This window comes from Pavona decussata, unplaced genomic scaffold (genome assembly GCF_977016875.1).
Source record: "Pavona decussata unplaced genomic scaffold, jaPavDecu1.1 SCAFFOLD_124, whole genome shotgun sequence".
Lineage (NCBI taxonomy): Eukaryota > Metazoa > Cnidaria > Anthozoa > Scleractinia > Agariciidae > Pavona > Pavona decussata.
In genome coordinates, this window is record NW_028145538.1 from 833,859 (window position 1) to 854,181 (window position 20,323).

At 37.2% G+C, this 20,323-nt stretch overlaps 2 protein-coding genes across 2 annotated transcripts; one reads left to right on the forward strand and one right to left on the reverse strand.

The window, feature by feature from the left end:
- Positions 1-125: 125 nt before the first annotated feature.
- Positions 126-11,032, reverse strand: LOC146469351 (uncharacterized). The gene is made up of 7 exons (XM_085123395.1): positions 10,731-11,032; positions 8,252-8,758; positions 7,615-7,726; positions 6,428-6,592; positions 5,258-5,349; positions 3,714-3,858; positions 126-2,939 (listed from the first exon to the last, which is right to left on the reverse strand). The coding sequence occupies exons 1-7, from the start codon at positions 10,902-10,904 to the stop codon at positions 2,758-2,760; spliced, it is 1,377 nt and encodes a 458-aa protein (XP_084979521.1). The 5' UTR covers positions 10,905-11,032; the 3' UTR covers positions 126-2,757.
- Positions 11,033-11,251: 219 nt separating this feature from the next.
- Positions 11,252-19,727, forward strand: LOC146469352 (peroxynitrite isomerase THAP4-like). The gene is made up of 5 exons (XM_085123414.1): positions 11,252-11,405; positions 13,549-13,697; positions 15,997-16,106; positions 18,733-18,836; positions 19,490-19,727. The coding sequence occupies exons 1-5, from the start codon at positions 11,310-11,312 to the stop codon at positions 19,607-19,609; spliced, it is 579 nt and encodes a 192-aa protein (XP_084979540.1). The 5' UTR covers positions 11,252-11,309; the 3' UTR covers positions 19,610-19,727.
- The last annotated feature ends 596 nt before the right edge of the window (positions 19,728-20,323 follow it).

Below are 20,323 nucleotides of genomic sequence, written 5' to 3' on the forward strand. Positions count from 1 at the left end.
TTTGGAATCATTCTGATCCAAAAATGGTAAGATTGTAACAATTTTGGTCTGAAGTCTGAAAACAATATATTTTTAAAATATCAAAAAATTTCCAGATGGGGCAATATAGTCAGCTCTAATAAGGATTTTTTTTAATAATACATTTAACTTTTAATGCAAAGTACAAACATTTACAGCATTTTCTAATTATATTATCGACCAATACTATCAACAGTTTACAAATACAACTTCTTAGTGTCTAGGTTACAAGATATGCTTTTTTTTCCCTAGGTTTGACAGTAAGTGATTGAACTTGCACAAATTGCCTTTACACAAAATAAAATAACAACAACTTAGAAAGCAAAAACACAAAAAACAAAACAAACAAAAACATGTAACAAATACATATCAAAGAAAATATTTAAAAATATTTTGAAAGGTTGCTGCACGGTGATATTTCAATATTTTGAGGAAAATGACAAAACTTTTGAGTCTATAAAACATGTTTCAACAGAAGCTTCTGTCATCCTCAGTTAGTGAGAGTACAACTATCAAGACCTTTTGATAATATTTTGTTTTAAAATGTTTTATGACATCACACCAATTTTAATTGTCACCAGTTGGAAGTTGCTTTCCCATGGGCTTGATGCAAGGACAGCTTTCAATTGCCAAAATGGCATTAAAACTTCCAAGCCTAACATGGGCTCCAGGTTACTGAAGGCATTTTCTTTGCTTTATTTTTTTGCCGCAATACAAATGAAACAAAACTCTTGAGTGTTTTTAACTGGTACAAATAGTTAACTTCACTTAATTTAAAATACATGCATTTATTTCAACATTATCGCCAGGACGAAACTAATGCCATTAAGATTATCTACTTACCCGAGGTTAAACTAGAATTTTTGTAACTACAGTAGAACCCAGCTACCTTGAACCTCCAGCAAAGAAAACAAAAATAGTTTGAGCTTGTGGGGTTGCTGTTGAATTTCAAGCATCCTGTTCATGAATGTTAAACTATAAAATAATGTGGTTTGATCATTCTTTCAGAATTACAAGGCACTTTGGTGTAATAAGTTTGTTTTCTAATTAAGAGCCTTTTGTTATATAAAAACATAACTGACATCATGTTTCTTTCCCAAGGACATTAATTTTAGTTTGGGACTTTTAGCCAAAATTTTAAGTGGACAAAACAAAGGCTGAGATCTAGTTAACGATGTTTCCATACATTACAATCACATTATCAACAAAAGATTGTCTTTGATTGACATTTCAATCAGCTTTGTTTTGACATTTTGAGCTTTGCCGACCAACATTTTTTTAAAATTACAGTCTGAGTTATTGGTCTGGAAAAATTTAAGTCAAGGGAAAGCAAAATAAGCTTGAGTTTGTAGGGAGTTCAAGTTAACTGTGTTCAAGTTACCTCATAGTAAAAGACTGAAAAAAAAAAATGGTGTCAAATCAAGGGGTAACTGAGTTTTGTTAGGTTAGTGGGGAGTTCAAGTAAGCGACCAGTTCTACTATATATACAGGTAATTTCAAGTTTTCTTAGAATCATATTTACTTAGTTCAGTCCTTTTATAGTCTTTTGGCTGACACCAGGCCAGCGTGTTCCTTTGTGCTTTCCACGCACATGGGTATGAAATGACTACAAGTGAAAATAAACCTGACTTAATTTTACCTCGATAGGAAGCTACAGCATGAATTTTGGCTGCCAGTCTACTGGTCACTTATTCTCTTAAAAATATAACTTTGCCGAATTCATGTATAGTCATTTTAGGGGAGACACTGATCACCCTCCTAATATGACTTCTCTAAAAACGACTGCATGGGTGGCTAATAGCAATGCTAAATAGTCCACGAAAAAGGCTTTCTTGAGCAGTATAAGTTGGAGAGAAGAATACAAATCAAGTGGCACTCCATGATTAATTTTAATGCTCAAGGATCAGTTGAGTAAGATTAATGTAGAGATCCAAGTGAATGTAAATTTTCCTGTGAATCAAGACAAGACTGGACACACAATGGGAAATTTTTGCACCAGTTCAAATTGTGTTCTCGGCAGTCAACTATCCTAAAGTAAGCTTTACAGTACATGCTTGCAAAGTGAAGCAACTGAACAGCAAATAAGTTATTCTTTATACATACAATTTTATACTAAGTACATTTATGCAAGTTGAAGTAAAATACTATTAATTTTATAATATTAAATATTGAGATGGTGGAATATTAAAATACAGTGCCTAAAAGGCTGCAAAGATTACGGAATGGACACCTACATACATTTTCACATACATCAAGTGTCATAGGTTATATTATAAAGCTGTAAAAATTAACTCTGGTCAGTGAACAATCATCTCGAATGTCCCAAATGAATGTAAAAAGAGAGAACTATTAATTAAAATTAAAAGTTATATGCAATGGATAAAAGGCCTGTCTCAACATTTAAATTAAATTAACCAATAAGTAAAATCTGGCCTGTGAACAGGCTCCCAAGTGGGGTTAGGGCGAAGACAAAAATAGAGCTCGGCGGGGAGAGATTTTTCTCTCTCCTGGCCGCATGTCACCTTTTCTCGCGTGGGGTGATTTTCACGCGCGCTCGCATTTCACTCGCCCTACTATCCCTGAGGAAAAATGGGGGACTACTCGTAGTCTAATTTTCCTCAAGATGATCAACTATTGTTTTAATCTGACAAACTGCCTACTAAAATTTTATTGTTATAAACAAAAAAGAAGAATTATCATGAACGATATATGTACACTTTGCAAGTTTTCTGTCACTTGCTACTCATTTGTTTTGAGTAATTTGGCCAGGAATCTTGGAGCCTGATCTGCACCAAAAAATATGTTTTCCTGAAGGTATTTTGGCAAACTCAGCACCACTTCCTCGGCGCCAGGACTGCGGGGGTTAGGGCTGTACTCAATCTCGTCAAATTCTTTATCATGTGTTAACCTAAACTGTAGACCTGAATGGATCAAAATAACAGAATAAAAAATGATAAGTAGGTAAATTATGATCATTCATAAAGGCAGGTGAGTTTAGCTGTGAGGAGGACTGTTTGTGGTGACATTAACTGACGTTTCGACAACCTGAGCAGAAATCATCATCAGAGACAAGTAAAATGTGGATCACCAGTGGAATGGTATAAATGATAAAAATGGAATTAGAGTAAAATGCATCCAACATAATTTCTAATGGTTAATATTTAGCTTCCTTAATTATTGTATTTAAAATTTTATCAATGTGCCACAAAAAGGTTTTAAATTCCAGCCTGTGCCCTTCAGTAACTGACTTTGGTTTCCCATAGGATGAAACAAATTATTGCATGAAGTGTAGGAACCCCCCACCACCACTGGATGGGATGCTAGTCCATCACAGGACTCCCAGCATGAAGTGGGATGAAAGTTCACCACAGGACACCCAGCATGAAGTGACTAGGAGTATTGCTACTCCCCCTGGATGGGATGGCAGTCCATCACAGGATACCCAGCATGAAGTAACTAGGAGTAATTTTTTACTAGTCCTCCTGGATGGGATTCTAGTTCATCACAGGATCCCCAGCATGAAGTGACAAGATTCGCCATTAAAAATTACAATTGTCCAAACATTTTTATAGTCAAAGATTGAAGTAATATTCCTTTAGGCTGGTCACTTCCTGTTGGGCCTTATAATGCTTTTAGTAAGCTGTTACTTCAAGTGACAAACTAATACAGTAAACTTAGAAAATAATTATACTCACAGTGAGAGGTGTTTGTAGCTGGGAAGAAGGTGCAGTTGAAACTTTGAAAAGAGCTTGAATCCTCACAGGTGTGGTCTTGCAACATTGACACTCCAGTAAGTTGGGAGTAAAAATTGATCACTCTCTTTTGATCTTCAATCTGTTGCTAAACGTTTGGGTGCAGAACAAATTCCAATAAAAACTTAATAATTATCCTATTCTTCAAATTTCCTGTTTGTGTGGTTCATTAGTTCTAACTGTTTATCAAGTCTGGTAATTAGGTACAGGAGAATGAGGCAGGCAAAACAGCTGAAAATGTAATAATAATATTTTCCAGTAGATCTGCGAACATTTCAAACGCTGCTTTTCAACCTTGCACTGAACTGACTCAGACTCACAGAAGGGGGGAAGTGATGATGGACTGTCTGTGTTCATGGTCCGAGACTTTGTCAAGGAGTTAGGCAAAATAAGGGCTTGTTCACATGGAGGTTGGGGACCCCGGGAAGGTGAGGTAGCCTGCCTCGCAGTCGGTGGGGTACCCAATCTCTCTCTATTTTTCTTGATCTTGTTTACATGAGAAGTGGGGTAGTCGCCACTGAAGCGGGTTGCCCGGTCAGCCAGGCTGGGGAACCCTCTTAGCTGGGGTGAGTTTTCTCCATGTGAACGCTGAAGGTGGGGTAAAACCTGCCTAGCTGGGCTGATGTCCATCCGGGCATTTGTCTTTAATTCTTAATTCCACCAAATCCGACCAAAGCAAAATGGCTACCAACCACTACAAGCCTGGCAACGCTTTTCCGCTGATTTCATCTTCAAAACTTTGGGAAAAACAGTTTTAGTGAAGAAAATACTGACCACACGATAGCATTTTAAACCTGTCCCCAGAGTCCCGGGGTTGCACGTAAAGGCTAGCTTTTTTTTACTATGTGTAGGTGGGGTACCTCACCTTCCCGGGGTCCCCCACCTCCATATGAATTTACCCAAAGTCTTCTGAAGCCCATGAACGCAGACACATTATTGAAATCATACTTGTCATCACTCGTGGCTGCTCATGGTGTACTTTTATTAAAAATAATGTTTATTGACAGTCTGAAATTCATTCAAATCACTTGAGATCACAGATTTTTCCTTTGATTCTTGGTGTCAAGATTACCTTTCTAGAAAAAGAGGAATTTGAATTGGGTTGCATGACAGAGGTAAAGTCGCACAAGAGCCTAAGTGGCCCATACGGCCGGAGCTTAGCCCGGTTTCTGTAGCATGAAGCAACTAGGAGTATTGCTACTCCCCCCTGGATGGGATGCTAGTCCATCGCAGGGTTACCCCCAGCAGTATGTCGCCGGTACCCATTTATACACCTGGGTGAAGAGAGACAATGTGGAGCAAAGTTTCTTGTCTAAGGAAACAACACAGCAATGAAGAGACCAACCTGGCCTCGAACCAACGACCCTCAGATCCTCCGACCGTCCGATCGAAAGTCCGACGCGCCAACCACTACACCACCGCGCCTCCACACGTTGCATGACAGAACCGTTCATAATTATGGAGGTTTTAAATGAAAAGTTAAATACCATTTGTGAGTTCTCATTCTGTCCAGCTGCAGTTCCATTGTGTAAATTGGTCTCCTTTTCATGATGCTCTTGGTTGTGCTTCTCTATATTCACTGCAAGTAAAACCACAAAAGGACATAAAAAAAATAGACTATTTAGTATTTATTCTTGATTTCCTTGTGGAAACTTAATTTAAGTAGCTCTTATTAATAAATCTTGTTTAACTGGTTTCAGTTCCCAAGTTCCATTTATTTACCACTGTCTCCCATTCTTGGAGATCCAGTGACAGATGGTCAAGAAGGGGAAAAAGAGACCCTGGGAACGAGGTTGGTACAAGTGAACAATTTCTCCAGAGGGGTAGAATGGCCTCTGAGAGACTACTTTTATCCATTACAACTTGATCCAGACATATTTCCTGTAATTGTCTGATAAGAGTCCTGATCTTCCCAACAGATTAGACCGTCACTGTTGTTGGAAACTTTTGCTTCTCCCAATTTCACATGTGAAATATTTGTCCCTCTACGTCCCAACTATCTTAACCTATCCACTCGGAAGATCGACCACTTTGAGTCTGACTTAAAGCAAGCAAGAAAAACATTTGCCTTTATAGATGTTGTGGTTGAAATTATTTTTGGTTTAAAATTTTTGCAAACCAGTTTAACTTTTATCTTCATTTGTGCAGTATTCATTATCTGAGCCAAAGGAAAATACAAATCAATGAATGGTTTAAAATTAAACAAAAAAAATTTTGAACCACAAAATATACCGTATTTTTACATGTATTAATAAAAGATCTTTTACATTACGCTCAATTCACGTCATGCTTGACCAGTATTTTTGAAATTTGAATGGAGTTTTGAAATTTACATGTCAGTTTTGAACATCACCTGAACGAGATTTCAGAGAACTTTCGCATAGAAATTTCTCTTGTTTATTGACAGTATTTAAAGCTATAATTTTTTTTTACATTCCAGCATAAATATTTCAAGATGAACAATTGTTTCCCAAGTATTTTGAATCTTTGAACGCATCTTTTTCAGAAAGATTTCCAGAGAAATGTTCAACATTCCATTCACATGTCGGAGATTAGAAAGAGAAATTCAAATGTTCATTTCATTCTCAGAAATACTGGTCATGCATGTTGTGAATTGACTGTAAATCATCATTACTACGAAGTATCAGTTTACTCACTTTTTTCTTCTTTCACATATTGCAGCTGTTCCTTTACATTTTCAAGATCACTGCGCAGCCTCTCCACAGTACCTTTCTTTATCTTGAGTTCCTCACTCAGTAAAGAGTTCTTTTGTTTTTCTATGCTCAGACTGGACTTCAATTCGTTACTAAACTTGTCGTACGCTGTTGTAAATGAACAGTTCAACAATTTAACATTGTGGTCAAACAATAAAGCAGCAGTAAGACTATGTTGCCTTTGCATGCATGGGCTTTCCCACCTGAGCACTCAGGGCATTGTCTAATATTGTAGACACGGGCGTTTTGTCTTCTGTCTTTTGTTTTGTTTTGGTCACATTCTCCAACTGATCTGATTGGTCAATGATAATGGCCTGACGCAAGTCACTTCACCATGTTGAGAACAAACTTTCAAACCTTTGTTTGCAACGCTTGTAGACGCAAGCTTAAAAAAAGCATACATTGACACTTAGTCCTTCTGTGAAAGTGGTTTCTTGCATTGATTTCTACCTAACTTAACTTGGGCAATTCATGCGCAGTCTTTTTGCTGCAAAATTATTTAAAGCATGCGCAGTCAGGCAATATATCATGTTCCTGACAAACAAAAGATTTAACGAGCTAAACAATGGCTCTTAATCTGCATGTGCATTAAAAACTTGTAGTAAATTTTTTGCCATCTTTTGCAAGATGTCAACAACATGTATGAAATATTAACCAAATTCAAAGTTTTAAGAAGAACATGGGTGTTTTCTTTCTCTTGATGGACTAGCTGTTTCTACATTGTACCAATTGTGTTTCTGGTTAATTAGTTTATACATTACACAAGTTGAATGGGTTGTAATAATCACATTTAGTAGATCATATTACATGAATATTTATTTCTAAGCGACATTTTCATTAGTGTCGTCGTCATGCTTTATTTATTTATAAGGTGATCCCTATTGTGACCAGGGAGTCCTGTTTTGTACTAGCCAAGTTAATGCAACAAAATATGCAATGCAAATGGTGCAGATAGTGGCCTTTTCTTGGATCAAAAAGTACATCAGACAATGCACTCCCCCCCCCCCCCCCCCACTGTCTCCTTATCGGTCTTCATTTAGAGAACAAGTTGTCTTGAAGGTTTGACCGTTCATCAGTTGGTGTCTAAGCAGGCTTATGTAGGGTTGATTAAGGTAGACCTGTTCTTTTACCTTTCACATTCCTCTCTGCATTCTGTTGAGCCCTCAGAAATGTGTTTTGTAGTTGCTTCATCGCAGTCATCATTGTCAAGTACTTATTTTTGTAAGAGATCTCATCATCTGACTGAAGTAAAATAATTTACAGAACTAGTCATTATCAGAACAATAATTTAATTATCATTTATTTTAATTCTAATTTATTGTATGCACTGTATTCAATGACTCATCCTCAAGTTGCTAAATGGAAGATTCTCCATTATGTACAGTTATACAGTGTATTTCTAGTATTTGAATGACAGATGTACTGGCCAGCTGTTCTTTATACACCTCAATGCTGTCATAACACTAAGTACTGTGGCTGAGCTCATTTGATGTTACGGGTAATGCTTGTCCCTAAAATTGTTATAATTTTAACAAGCATACATATGAAGAAAAGCATTTAATTGAATTTCTGGAAAATGCATTTCTAAGAGTCCAATTTGAACCATTTTCTGGGGGTACATGCCCCAGATGCCACTTGAACCTCATGGATGCACACTTTGTGTCTTCGTTACATGGCTGTTGGCTACGTAATGGGGTGTCGCAGGTGAAAATTTAACATGTCACACCTGCTTTAACTACCATGCAGACTTGCATCTATTTCACTTACATTTGAATCCTGCAAGTCTCCTTTCTCTCCAGGGCTACAATGTCTGCTCATTTTCCAGAGAATATCCTCATCACTATCAGTATCTATTTCCATTGCAGTAGGATTGAAGCTGACCTCTCCCAAAGGAGACCTTCCATCAACTGGAGATGTACTTGGATTCTTGTTATTGCTTATACTGCGTCCTTTGTTGTTCTTCCTCCACTGGCTGCGGCGCACAGTGCTATAACTCCTAATCCTTGCAGCAATGCAGCCAGCCGGTGTTTTCACGACGGTTTCATTTCCATCATGGGTAGGGTTTAAAGGAGACATACATGTACTCTTCTCTACAATTTGACTTTCATTATTATGATTCTCCTTGTTTTCATGTTCCTTGTTGGAAAATGATGACACTGTCTTGTTATCTTTGACAGTCCATTTTGGTATTCGGCTTGATCGACATTTACTTTGGGAAGATGGGTTGCTGGTAATTCTTGGGACCCTTTTGGAGGCTGTGATGCTTGTAGCTCTCTAACGTAAAAAAAAATGAGAATTCTATTTAAACATACAAGAAACATTTCACCTTTTTAATTCCAAACATTTTTACTTTGTCCAATAATGGTTGCCTAAATGAAGTCCCTCTAAATTATATTCAGCAACCATCAAGATTCTGCTTCCATATCCTTCTATATGTCCCTTGGCCTTGTCTTGTTCGTACGGCACCTGTTACAAAGGTGACAAGACAAGATTGAGGGATAAAAAAGGATATTGAGGCAGAATATCTGCTATCATCCAAAGCCTGAGAGTGATTTCTTGACTTCCTGCATAGTTATTAATTTTTTAATTATTAGTTTTTTCTTCTTCTTCTTCTTCTTCTTCTTCTTCTTCTTCTTCTTCATCTTCTTCTTCATTTTCATTACTTATTCGTTTATTTTACTTACCTATGTTTGCTAATCTCCATGTATGCTCACTAACTAACTTGAGATGAAGTTAAATGCAGATATCCTTTTGTAAGTAAGAGATCAGGCCCCAGTTGTTCAAAGGGCATATAACTTTATCCAGTGGATAAGTCGCTATCCAGCGGAGCAAATGTACTCCAACCAATGCTTTTGGCAAGTTTTCCATACAATCCCATTCTTAAATTTGACATATGCTTCTACTTTATTCACAAATAATGAAATTACAGGACTATCGTGAAAATCTTGCACACATTTTTTTAAAATCTGCCCGATAGTGAACTATCCAGTGGATAAAATTATCCGCCCTTTGAACAACTGGGGCCAGGTGTGTAAACACCTTTTAACCCCATGGGTTTTCGTTTTCACACCTCCACATTCCTTTCTTCCTAATTCCTGTTCTTTGTGTTGAAAAGGTGGAAAAAATGAAACTTGAAACGGTTACAATTTAGAAGTGTCTGTGTCTGTGCTTATTTCAGAGGCCAATCTGACGTGTGCTCATGTCACAACTCAAAAGAGTGAACCGGTGTATAATAATCACAAGCGCATAAGCCAAGAGCTTAGCACTCACCGTTCTGTGTTTCAATGTTTGTGTGTGTGTGTGTAATGTCCACTTTTGCCTGTACCTATGTACAGTCGAACCTCCACTTACGGCCACCTCTCCACAATGGCCACCTCTCTACAACGGCCACATTTTTTTGTCCCGGCGGACAGTCCATACATTACCTTTTGTTTAAACCTCTCTACAACGGCCACATCTCTACAACGGCAAGGGCCACTAAAGTGTGTCCCCAACTGCCAAAATAACCTCTCGATAAAGGCCAGTACAGTTCTTTTTTGTAAAAACCTTTTTTTATAAACTGATGCAGTAATCGACATTTGTCTTCGGAACATTATGTTTCTGTATCCATTTTAATGATATACGTATTTTGATTGTGTCCCATTTATATGCTGGTGAGTAAGCATAAATTTTCTGCAATAATATAGCCAATGTTGCAAACCTTGCTCGTTTCGTCTTGTTAACATTTTGATTCAAAGCATTATTTACGTTTTATTGTGTATTTTATCTATATATATTATTTAAGATTGGATTACCATTATAGGCTAAAGTAAGCATGAACTTGGCACAATAAACAGCACAATAAACATGTTGTACTTCCTGAAAAAAAAGGTGTCACATTACACCCTACCTTCCCATAACGGCCACCTCTCCGCAACGGCCACTTTCTTATGTCCCCAAGGTGGCCGTTGTGGAGAGGTTCAACTGTATTTCACTAGTGGGAACTCGTGTGAGGGCTCATCCTCGGTGTTAAAACCTGCCAAACTCACAAGTGACGTAAACAAAGAAAAACAAAAGGTGTAAAATCCAGAGAAACAAAAACAGTTTCACAGATTTTGACACCGAGTATCGTCCGGTGTGAGATAAGCACAAGCCAGTGCAGTAAGCTTAATTAGGACAAGAAAATGAAAAGTATTGATCGCCAAGAAAATAACTTATCGATAAACAAAAATAACCTTAATTGCAGTTATCAATGCGGTTTGCTCACCTTAGGAGGTGGCTCTTGATCTTTCACTTCGTCATTTTGCTGTAGAATCTTGCGTTTCGTTGTAGAGCGCGTTACGTACCGACATGATCGATTTGTGTTCGTGGTCGCTGGTGTTTCGTCTTCGATTCGAGGTCTTTTCTTCTGCTTCGAGCACGATCGCGTAGCCACAGGCATAGTTCCTCTACATTTAAGTTGTTCGTTCTTTTGTCAGAAGCTGAAACATAAGAAATTGTAATTGTCTCGATCGTTCTTTCTTGCGATCAAAATTCTTCGAACATAACAATCGTTTGAATTTTACCTCCAACGGCGTATCCATCCCAGATGCCTTTGCGGTCTTCGTTGTCCGTTTCGAAGTAGGGTGGGGTAAGTTCTGAATGCATAATAGGACTATAGCTGACAGGATCTTACCGTGAAAAAATATATATCATGATTTAAAAAATATATTTCTGGGATAAAGTCCTCGCCAAGGTATTTAGAAAACTGCTTTGGGTCAGTGATACCAACAAATTGCTCAAGCAATTTTGACTTACCCCCACCCTATCAGGAAATATTGCTCCTGTGACAGACGGAGGGGCAGGTATGATGTTTAATACACCTTGCGTTCGAAGTGCACGCCTTCTTTTGCAGGTGACACGTATTTTCGGCCGAGATATGAGTTCAAACTCGTCAGGAAAGGTAGGTTGTGCCACTGTACTTCGATACATATATTTTTATCGTTGGCAAATCGCAAAAAGCTCGTATACCAGTTGGCAAAGCGAAGGTTTATACCCAAGATCTTGGCCTCTTTAATATTTTATTTAATTAATATTTTTATGAGGTTTAAAGGTATTCAGTTATAAAGGTTATGAAACATATACTTAAGCTTTAAGCTTATATAAACTTGTAAGCGAACTCTGACCTTCAAAACCCAGTCAACCAGTTGCATTTTGACAAAACTGTACTGGTGAGGCTCAGTTTATTCTGGATGCAACAGCAAAATACATAGACTTTACACTACGTCGACAAAGAACAGACTGTAAAAAAACAGAAACTGACCAAATGAATCGAGGTTTGTGAATCACAGTATCCCAGTGTGACCTTTTGACACCACTGAGCTACATGTTATAATAATAATAATAATAATAATAGTTTATTGGAATCCCTCTCGCAGCCTTAAAGGCTGAATTACAAGGATGGTCAGTTACGATAGTACAAGACACTACGGTATAAAGACATTCAGATAAATAATTATATAAATATGATTAAAGCACAAATAACAGAGAAAACATAACAGAGAAAAGGATTACAACTGGTCTTGATACTTAATGGTGCAGAAATCTGCGAAACGCTTTGTCTTGGGGACAAAGCGCACAGGAACACGTTCGCCTGATCGGAGGCAGTATGGCCTGTCAATTGACACACGAGTAATTAATGGCTTAAGGACAGGAGACGACAGGCAATCACCCTTGATAAAATTTATGCAAACTTCTTCCCTTCTCTGGGAAAGGGTAGTGATGTCAGATTGAATTAGGGCTTCAACATAGTGACAATTCGGTAGAATGATGCATAGGGCCCTTTTTTGTACAGATTCTATAGCATCATCTAAGTACTTTGGCAGAGCTACCCACACAGGGCAGACATATTCTAGTACAGATCGTACAATGCTACAGTACACTTGCACTAGCTGCTTGATAGTGAGGCCACTCTTCTTAAGCGCGCGCAGCGCGTACAAACGCTTGTTGGCCTTTTTGACTATATGCTCTATGTGTACGTTCCATGAAAGATCTTCAGAGATATAGACACCTAAGGGCTTATAGGTCACAACCCTTTCAATGACAGAACCCCCAACGGTAAGGGGGCCAAGGGGGAATGGGCTATACTGCATAAAGTTAAGCTCCGTGTTTCCTATTAAAGGACTTCACGTCCACTATGAACAGTAGACACACTAGCTGTAGTTCTTCCACCATATCTGTTATTCATTTATTCATTCATTCATAAAGTTTTTCTTTCATTTGTTTTTATTCTTAATCATAGAGCATAGAGCATGTTTCAAAGATGAACTTATTAGATATTAAGCGAATTTCTAGAATGGAGTGTAGTGAAATTGCTCATGTCTAGAACAGGGTATCATTTTGAATGCAAAACCTTTCTAAAACAGGTCCTTGGGGGTGGTGGGGGTGGGGTACCCCCTAAAATTGACCATATGGCATGGGGAGGCTCTACCTGAAAGGGGTTCCCTTTTCAATCTGTTGACTATGGAGGTATGTAAAGGGGTAGGGATTTAACAAGCTGAAGTATAGAAATGGTTGGGGAAATCTGCCATTTGAAAGGGTCTTTCAAAATATCTCGAACAGACCTACTGAAGAGATGCAGTTCTGTACGGTAGGTATATGAAATGGGAGGTGCATAAATGGGAGAGAAAACTAAGGAAATCACTACTGTTTGGTGACACTTTGCTTTGAATTTCTCAAAGAATTATTAATGGTTTGAGAAGAGCATTTCATTTGACTTCCAAATGCCTTGAAGTTGGTGTAAAAAAAACTTGGCTGCACCTCGTTGCTTCTACCCACTTCCTGGTGTTTGGAAATGTGATGAAAGCACTCCTCCTCATTTTTGATATGAATTACATAAATAATAAATACCGATATATCTTAAAATTAACTTGTGTCTTCCCCTCTATTCATTGCATGATGTGGTTTGATTGGGGAAGGGAACGATGAGTACTGGTACTTATTATAATAACTGATATTATTGTTCCAAATGAAGTGGGCACTTCTGAATTACGGGTAGTTACTGTATTAATAACTAGTACCCTGACTTTTCATCATTGTTATTGCAGCCAGCCCTCCACGAAGCATTGACCAAGGTTTCCTGGTTGCTTGGGAAATGGAAGGGAGAAGGCTGTGGTGTCTACCCCACCATCTCACCATTCATGTATGGTGAAGAAATTGTATTTGATCATGTGGGACAGCCAATGCTCTCTTACAAGTAAGAAATCAATATTTAACAAATCGACAGCAGTTTTCGATGGTCTATACTCTTATAGACCATAAAATGACGTCAAAAAATGTTCAAAACTCGAGTGGAAGCACGAGCCGCAGGCGAGTGGTTTCACTGCCAAGTTTTGGACATAATTTTTATGGCGTCATTTTATGGTCTATAAGGTTTAAGGTTTAAGGTTTTTATTATTGTGCACTATTTATTGCTCACAACAAAAGGAAGTTACAATATATAAGAAAAGTAATATAAAGATAGCATTAAATTACATAAATGTGAAAAGCAAAATGTGCGCAGTGACCAAAGGAGCGTAGGCTTTCGAGTTGGTCACTGCCACGTGCAAATAACTGGCGTATAACGTGCAACTAAACAGCAAAAAAATTAAAGAATAATAAAAGTGCAATAATAGAAACATACTACAATTTTTACATAAAAAACAATAGGAATGATAATTAATAGTGAGGGCAATACCTTTTAAATACCCAATATTCATTGGGCATTTAAAAGGTACACTTTGTACTGCTTGTAGAAGCTATTATATGAGAGCTTTTTTAATTTAGTGAGAATTTTTTCCCAAATTTTTGACCCTGCAAATGCTAAAGTGGCAGCTCCGTAGTTATTCATTATCCTCGGCCGATGAAAATTGAGGTTTGATACAAATCTGGTGTTATAGCTATGAACTTCAGAGGCAAGAGTTAGGGTTCCTTTGAAAATGTTAGGAATATTAGTAGTATAATTTGTTAATAATTTTATGTGTGAAAAGGGCCACCTTAAATTTGTAAATGTTTTCAAGTGTAAGAATACCTAAGAGATTGAAGTATGGCATAGCACTGTCCCTGCTATAAGCAAAGAACATGCTACGCACACACTTATTCTGTTTAGTTTTAATCTTAAGCAACCTGGTCTTGTAAGCACTACCCCAGCTTGTAATACCATAAGTTAAATATGGATAAATGAAGGAGAAATAAATCTGCCTTAAAGTATGAAGATCTACGTAATATCTTAATTTATTAATGATGCCAATATTTTTACCTAATTTATTGTTTATGTGTTGAATCTGTGGTCCCCAGTGTAATTTTTGATCAATGTATACACCTAAAAATTTTATTTGGCTTTTCCGTTCAATATTATGTATACATATACTTCCTTTTAATTTTGGAGATGAGATTACCATATAGTTTGTCTTAGCAAGATTTATAGAAAGCTTGTTAATGTCGCAATACTTAAAATTTGTTTTTTACAACAACATGGAAGAAGTACGAGCGGAATTGGCTATTTTCTTTGTTGAGAAAGCGCGCGCGTTGCATCTGACGTCATTTTTATTGTCTGTACTCTTATAGACAATAGCTACAAGCCAATCAGCACATGGGAATTTGGACAGTTTTGTAAAAAGTAACTTGAACATCCACAAATTATTGATGTTCCCTTAAAAGACAGTAATCAAGGCATCCGACCAGTAAGCTGGAGACCCAGGTTGGAATCCTGGCTGAGCCACATTTTCATTCATTTCGTTAGTTGTGTTGATTTCTGTTCCCAGATTGGTTGTTATATGTATTTCTTTTCAGAAATCACTGGTGAATTAACATCCAAAGGGGAATAAGATGGGATCCTGAGACTGTTGCTAAATAAATACCCCCCACCCCCCCCCCCCCCTCTTCCTTACTGACTAGAAATTAATTTCCTTTGGGGAATTTTTTTATTTTGCCTTGTCATGCAATCTTTGGGAAGAAAGGTTGCGTGACAAGCTAAAAGAGCTTCTGGTAGGGACGGCCAATCAACTGGGGGAGTATAGTGAGGTGATCCTGATTGTAGTAAAATGTGTTGAAAATTATGTCTCCCAGGAGCTGGCCACTATAAGGTCTATAAACCAGCGTGGTTGGTTCAGTAGCGGAGTGGTTAAGGCATCCGAACGATAATCTGGAGACTCAGGTTCAAATCCTGGCTGAACTATATATAATGCTTTCTTGGCTAGTGCGGTCACTTTGCACTTTGTTTTCCTTTAATTACTATGTAATGTTACATTTACTGCACCTTAATATGAGTTTTTTTAGTTGGTCTACATGTGCCTACTTTTTTCCCGTCCCCCCCTGGGTTCCTATGTTCTCTTTACCTACCCAGGAGTAATCCTGAGATGAACTGATATCCTATGTGGGGGGGGAGGCATATATACCAGCATATCAGTAGCGTGGGTCCAATTACGTTCAACGAACCAGAAGTGCAACCTGTATTAAAATTAAATGGAATAATCCAGCGGCAGCATCATCTAAAATCTAATGTCAATTGTTTCTAGCTCTAGAACATGGCATATAGAGGAAGGTGCTCCCATGCACCATGAAGCTGGGTGGCTCAGAGTTAAACCAGGAACATCAACATTGGCTTTCACAATAGCTCAGAATACAGGTATGACACTCAGTCAAAATTATGTGTCTGCCATTAAATCTCTCAGCAAGAACACACACATTGAATCTTAATGCCGGACTGAATAATTAAGAACTTGTCTGATAATATATAAGATATATTTAAGTTGGCTCTAATGTAAAACCCATTCTACAAAAGTTTTTTTTAAATAAGCAACTTAAGTTGCGTCTTGTCGACATCCTGATTACAATAAGCGAGAGGCAGGATGCAAAGAAAGTCAGCTAGCATGTACTAGCCCAAAAGTCATTTTAACTAGCCTGGCAAGGGTTAGTTTTAGCAAGGGTTAGTCATATTTCAAACTATTTTTAATTGAATTGCGTGGACTAGACTACACAGGAAAAATTTCACGCATAATGTCGGGCATGGAATGTACATGCAGTGCGTTACTTCTTTCAAAAGGTTTCGCTTTGTAAGATCAGCTTGAAAAACGGCTTTTGGTTCACAGTAATTTTGTAATTTTAATTACTAAAAAAACTTCACTTGCCCATCGGGCAAGTGATGGTCAGAATCCACTGGTCCGATCGCAAAATCTACTAGCCCCAGGCTAGCGGACACAACTTTCTTTGCACGCTGGAGGCCCGGGTCGCTGAGTTCATTTTTGAGTTTTACTTACCTAAAGCTAAAATTAGAGCTGTTTTTAACAGGTTATATTTTTGCTATGGTAATCTATTAAGTCTAAATAATGGCCATAATTTGTTTACCGATGTTTAGGCATTTGTTTGATACTGTTATTGTTAGTTATAGTATTATCCACTGATAAAAGAGTGGTAGTAAATTGATTGATCAAATTGTAACTGAAGGGAAGTGCTGGAAATAGTCGGGAGCCACCTTAAGGAGGCTCGAGGCAGTTTTTTTGGACATAGGGTGGAAGTTTTGAAATTACAATCTCGCATACAAGATAAACTTCGATCTCCTTCATACTTCATCATCATTTCAACATATGATCAAAGTTTATTTTCTCATCGGTTTCCAAGCAACAGCTATTACCATAGCAACGGAAGCGCATAGCCTCTCATTTTCAACATTGTCGATTATCTCGAAATCTAGTCAGACACTTTATGACGAAACTTTAGGGATTTAAACTACTCAATCCAGACAACTTGTAGGCGAAATTAGAAAAAAATCTGTAAGAGCGTTTTCAAGTAAATAATGAATCAATTTTTACGGGGTGATTTTGTTTATTCCAGCATTTTTCACCAATATCTCTGGCAAAATAAAACTTGACACTTTGTCTTTTCTGTCAAAAGGTCATTGCTAATAGCAAAACATTCTAAATGTACATTGAGCATTATGGGTGTCTCCGATTTTAAGATATTTATGTTTAAAAACAGTTAAAATAAAGCGCAGATGAATGAAAAAGTTCCTCCTTTGCATAAATCGAGATATCTTTAAAATACCCCAGCAGATTTTTCTGTTAATTTACAAGCGGTTAGAGTAAGAATTCTTTTCGATATTCACACAAGTTTTAGGCTCAAGAACAGAAACCGGTGTTAGATAAGAAGGCTGAATCTTGGTCAAGTTTCAGTCGTTATTCGCTTTCTCCGAACAAGAGCTTTATTTTTTTTTGTCCCGGTCTATTCCACTGCCATTTACGTGCTGTGAATATTTATGATTACACGAAGTCGTGCAAAAGATAAAATTTACATAAATATATGCTCCTGCTTCTCAAGTCTTCCATTGTAAATTTTACTTTTTGCACGACTTCACGTTATGATAAATATTCAAAGCACGTGAATAGTAGTGAAATAGACCGGGACAAACAAAATAAAATTCTTGTTCGGAGAAAGCGAATAACGACTGAAACTTGACCAAGATTCAGCCTTCTTATCTAACACCAATTTCGGTTCCTGAGCCTAAAACGTGCGTAGATATCGTAAGAATTCTTACTTTAACCGCTTGTAATTTAACAGATAAATCAGTGGGTACATTTTAAAGATATCTCGATTTATGCAAAGTAGGAACTTTTTCATTCATCTGCGCTTTATTTTAACTGTTTTTAAACATAAATATCTTAAAATCGGAGACACCCATAATGCTCAATGTACATTTAGAATGTTTTGCTATTAGCAATGACCTTTTGACAGAAAAGACAAAGTGTCAAGTTTTATTTTGCCAGAGATATTGGTGAAAAATGCTGGAATAAACAAAATCACCCCGTAAAAATTGATTCATTATTTACTTGAAAACGCTCTTACAGATTTTTTTCTAATTTCGCCTACAAGTTGTCTGGATTGAGTAGTTTAAATCCCTAAAGTTTCGTCATAAAGTGTCTGACTAGATTTCGAGATAATCGACAATGTTGAAAATGAGAGGCTATGCGCTTCCGTTGCTATGGTAATAGCTGTTGCTTGGAAACCGATGAGAAAATTAACTTTGATCATATGTTGAAATGATGATGAAGTATGAAGGAGATCGAAGTTTATCTTGTATGCGAGATTGTAATTTCAAAACTTCCACCCTAAGTCCAAAAAAAACTGCTCGAGCCTCCTTAAGGCCTTGAATGCACTCCAACCTGTAATCTTTGAAAACTGGTAGTAAAAAATAATATTATAAATAATGGTTAACAATTTGTAATTATGAGTCACTTGTGTCTGAATATCTCTCACAGGTCTTGCTGAAGTTGAAGAGGGCGAGGTCGATGGACATAAGATTCGTCTTCTCTCTCACACAGTTGGAAGGATAAGTTTTGGTTCAGAACCACGAGTTCTTAAGGTAGGAGCCTTTACTATCCCCTTCCTTCCCTGGATGGGATGCTAGTCTATAGACACCTAGCATGTTTGGCAGTGGAGCTGTCAGTTTATGATTCTCTGTGCGTTTCCCATTCCCGTCCTGGAATTTAGACTGAAAAATTAAACGTGAAAACCTCAACATTTAGAGGTTGAACAGTGGGTGGATGTATGCTTTTCTGGCAGATGGTTTAAACAATTTGTTTTCAGTCTCTGGCTTAGGTTTTTAATTTGATTCTGACCTTGATTTATACACTGTACTACCAACTGGATATCGAAGGAGTTTTCTGCCATTGGAACTTCCTTTGTGATGGCAAGCAAACGAAAAACAGAACAGGAACATATTACCTTCTGTCTGTGACATTTATCGTGCAGGTTGCTCCTTCATTTTACACACAGTAGAGCTTTCATCACCAAAACTGACTGAGTGTCTGCTACCTCTCAGCCAAGATTTTTAAGATCCATGAATTCGTCATAATCTGCCCGCTAATTTTCCACTACCCATTTGTACATTTGGTGGCCTTGGAACATATTGTTAAGCTGAATTTTCTTGACTGAGGAAACAGTTGCATGACTGTTCACCTTTGAATGAGCTTTAGGTTAATCATCCTTTATCTCTGTTTGAAATGACACAAATAGATTGAGAGAGTCTACACTCTTAAGGATCCCCACACACTGGAAATGGAGTGTTTCATGGAAACAAACAACACAGAGCATCAAAAACATCTGCATATCACTTACAAGAAAGTCACTGAATAATGTGAAATTCAACAGTCAGTTTGCCCTGTTCAGATTATGGCGACAGAGATTTTTGGCCATCTTGCATTTAGAAAAGAGTAATAATTAAATCTAGATTTACTCATCATCTTGGTCAAGCAATATATCTACTCCTCTAAACACCTTCAGAAAGAATTGTCTTTAGATGAACTTGTAAACAAACTTACTATTCAATGGAAATTAGAAAAATGTGCTTAAATGGAATTTCTGCTCTCAATCAAAATGAATGATGCGATGCATTTTTTTTTTCGTAACTCACATATGTAAGCTAATGCAGAGGCTCGAATTTGTAGTTTTTTCGTTTAACTTCTTTTGTTATCTTAATATTTTTTTTTCGTCTCTTTTTTTCTTTTTCTCTATTACTTAGTTGTCTTTTTTTTTTCTCTTTTAATTTAACAGAAAAGTACTTTGTAAAATTCAGATACTGTATAAGTGTAAGTAATTTATATAAGTGTAAGCAACCTAAGTGTATCAGTGTATTTGCGTATTTAAATAAAGCGTGTTAAATAAAAAAAAAAAAAATAAAAAAAAAAAATAAAAAAAAAAAGTAATAATTGCAAGACAATGTACAACTAAAATTGGCCATGTTGGTTAAATTGCACATGATGCATTGGCAGGTTTACCTGACTGTCATGGGTTTCTTTTTTTTTTTTTTTACGGTTGTGCTTGTCTTTATGCAACTGTGTCCTGAGGCTC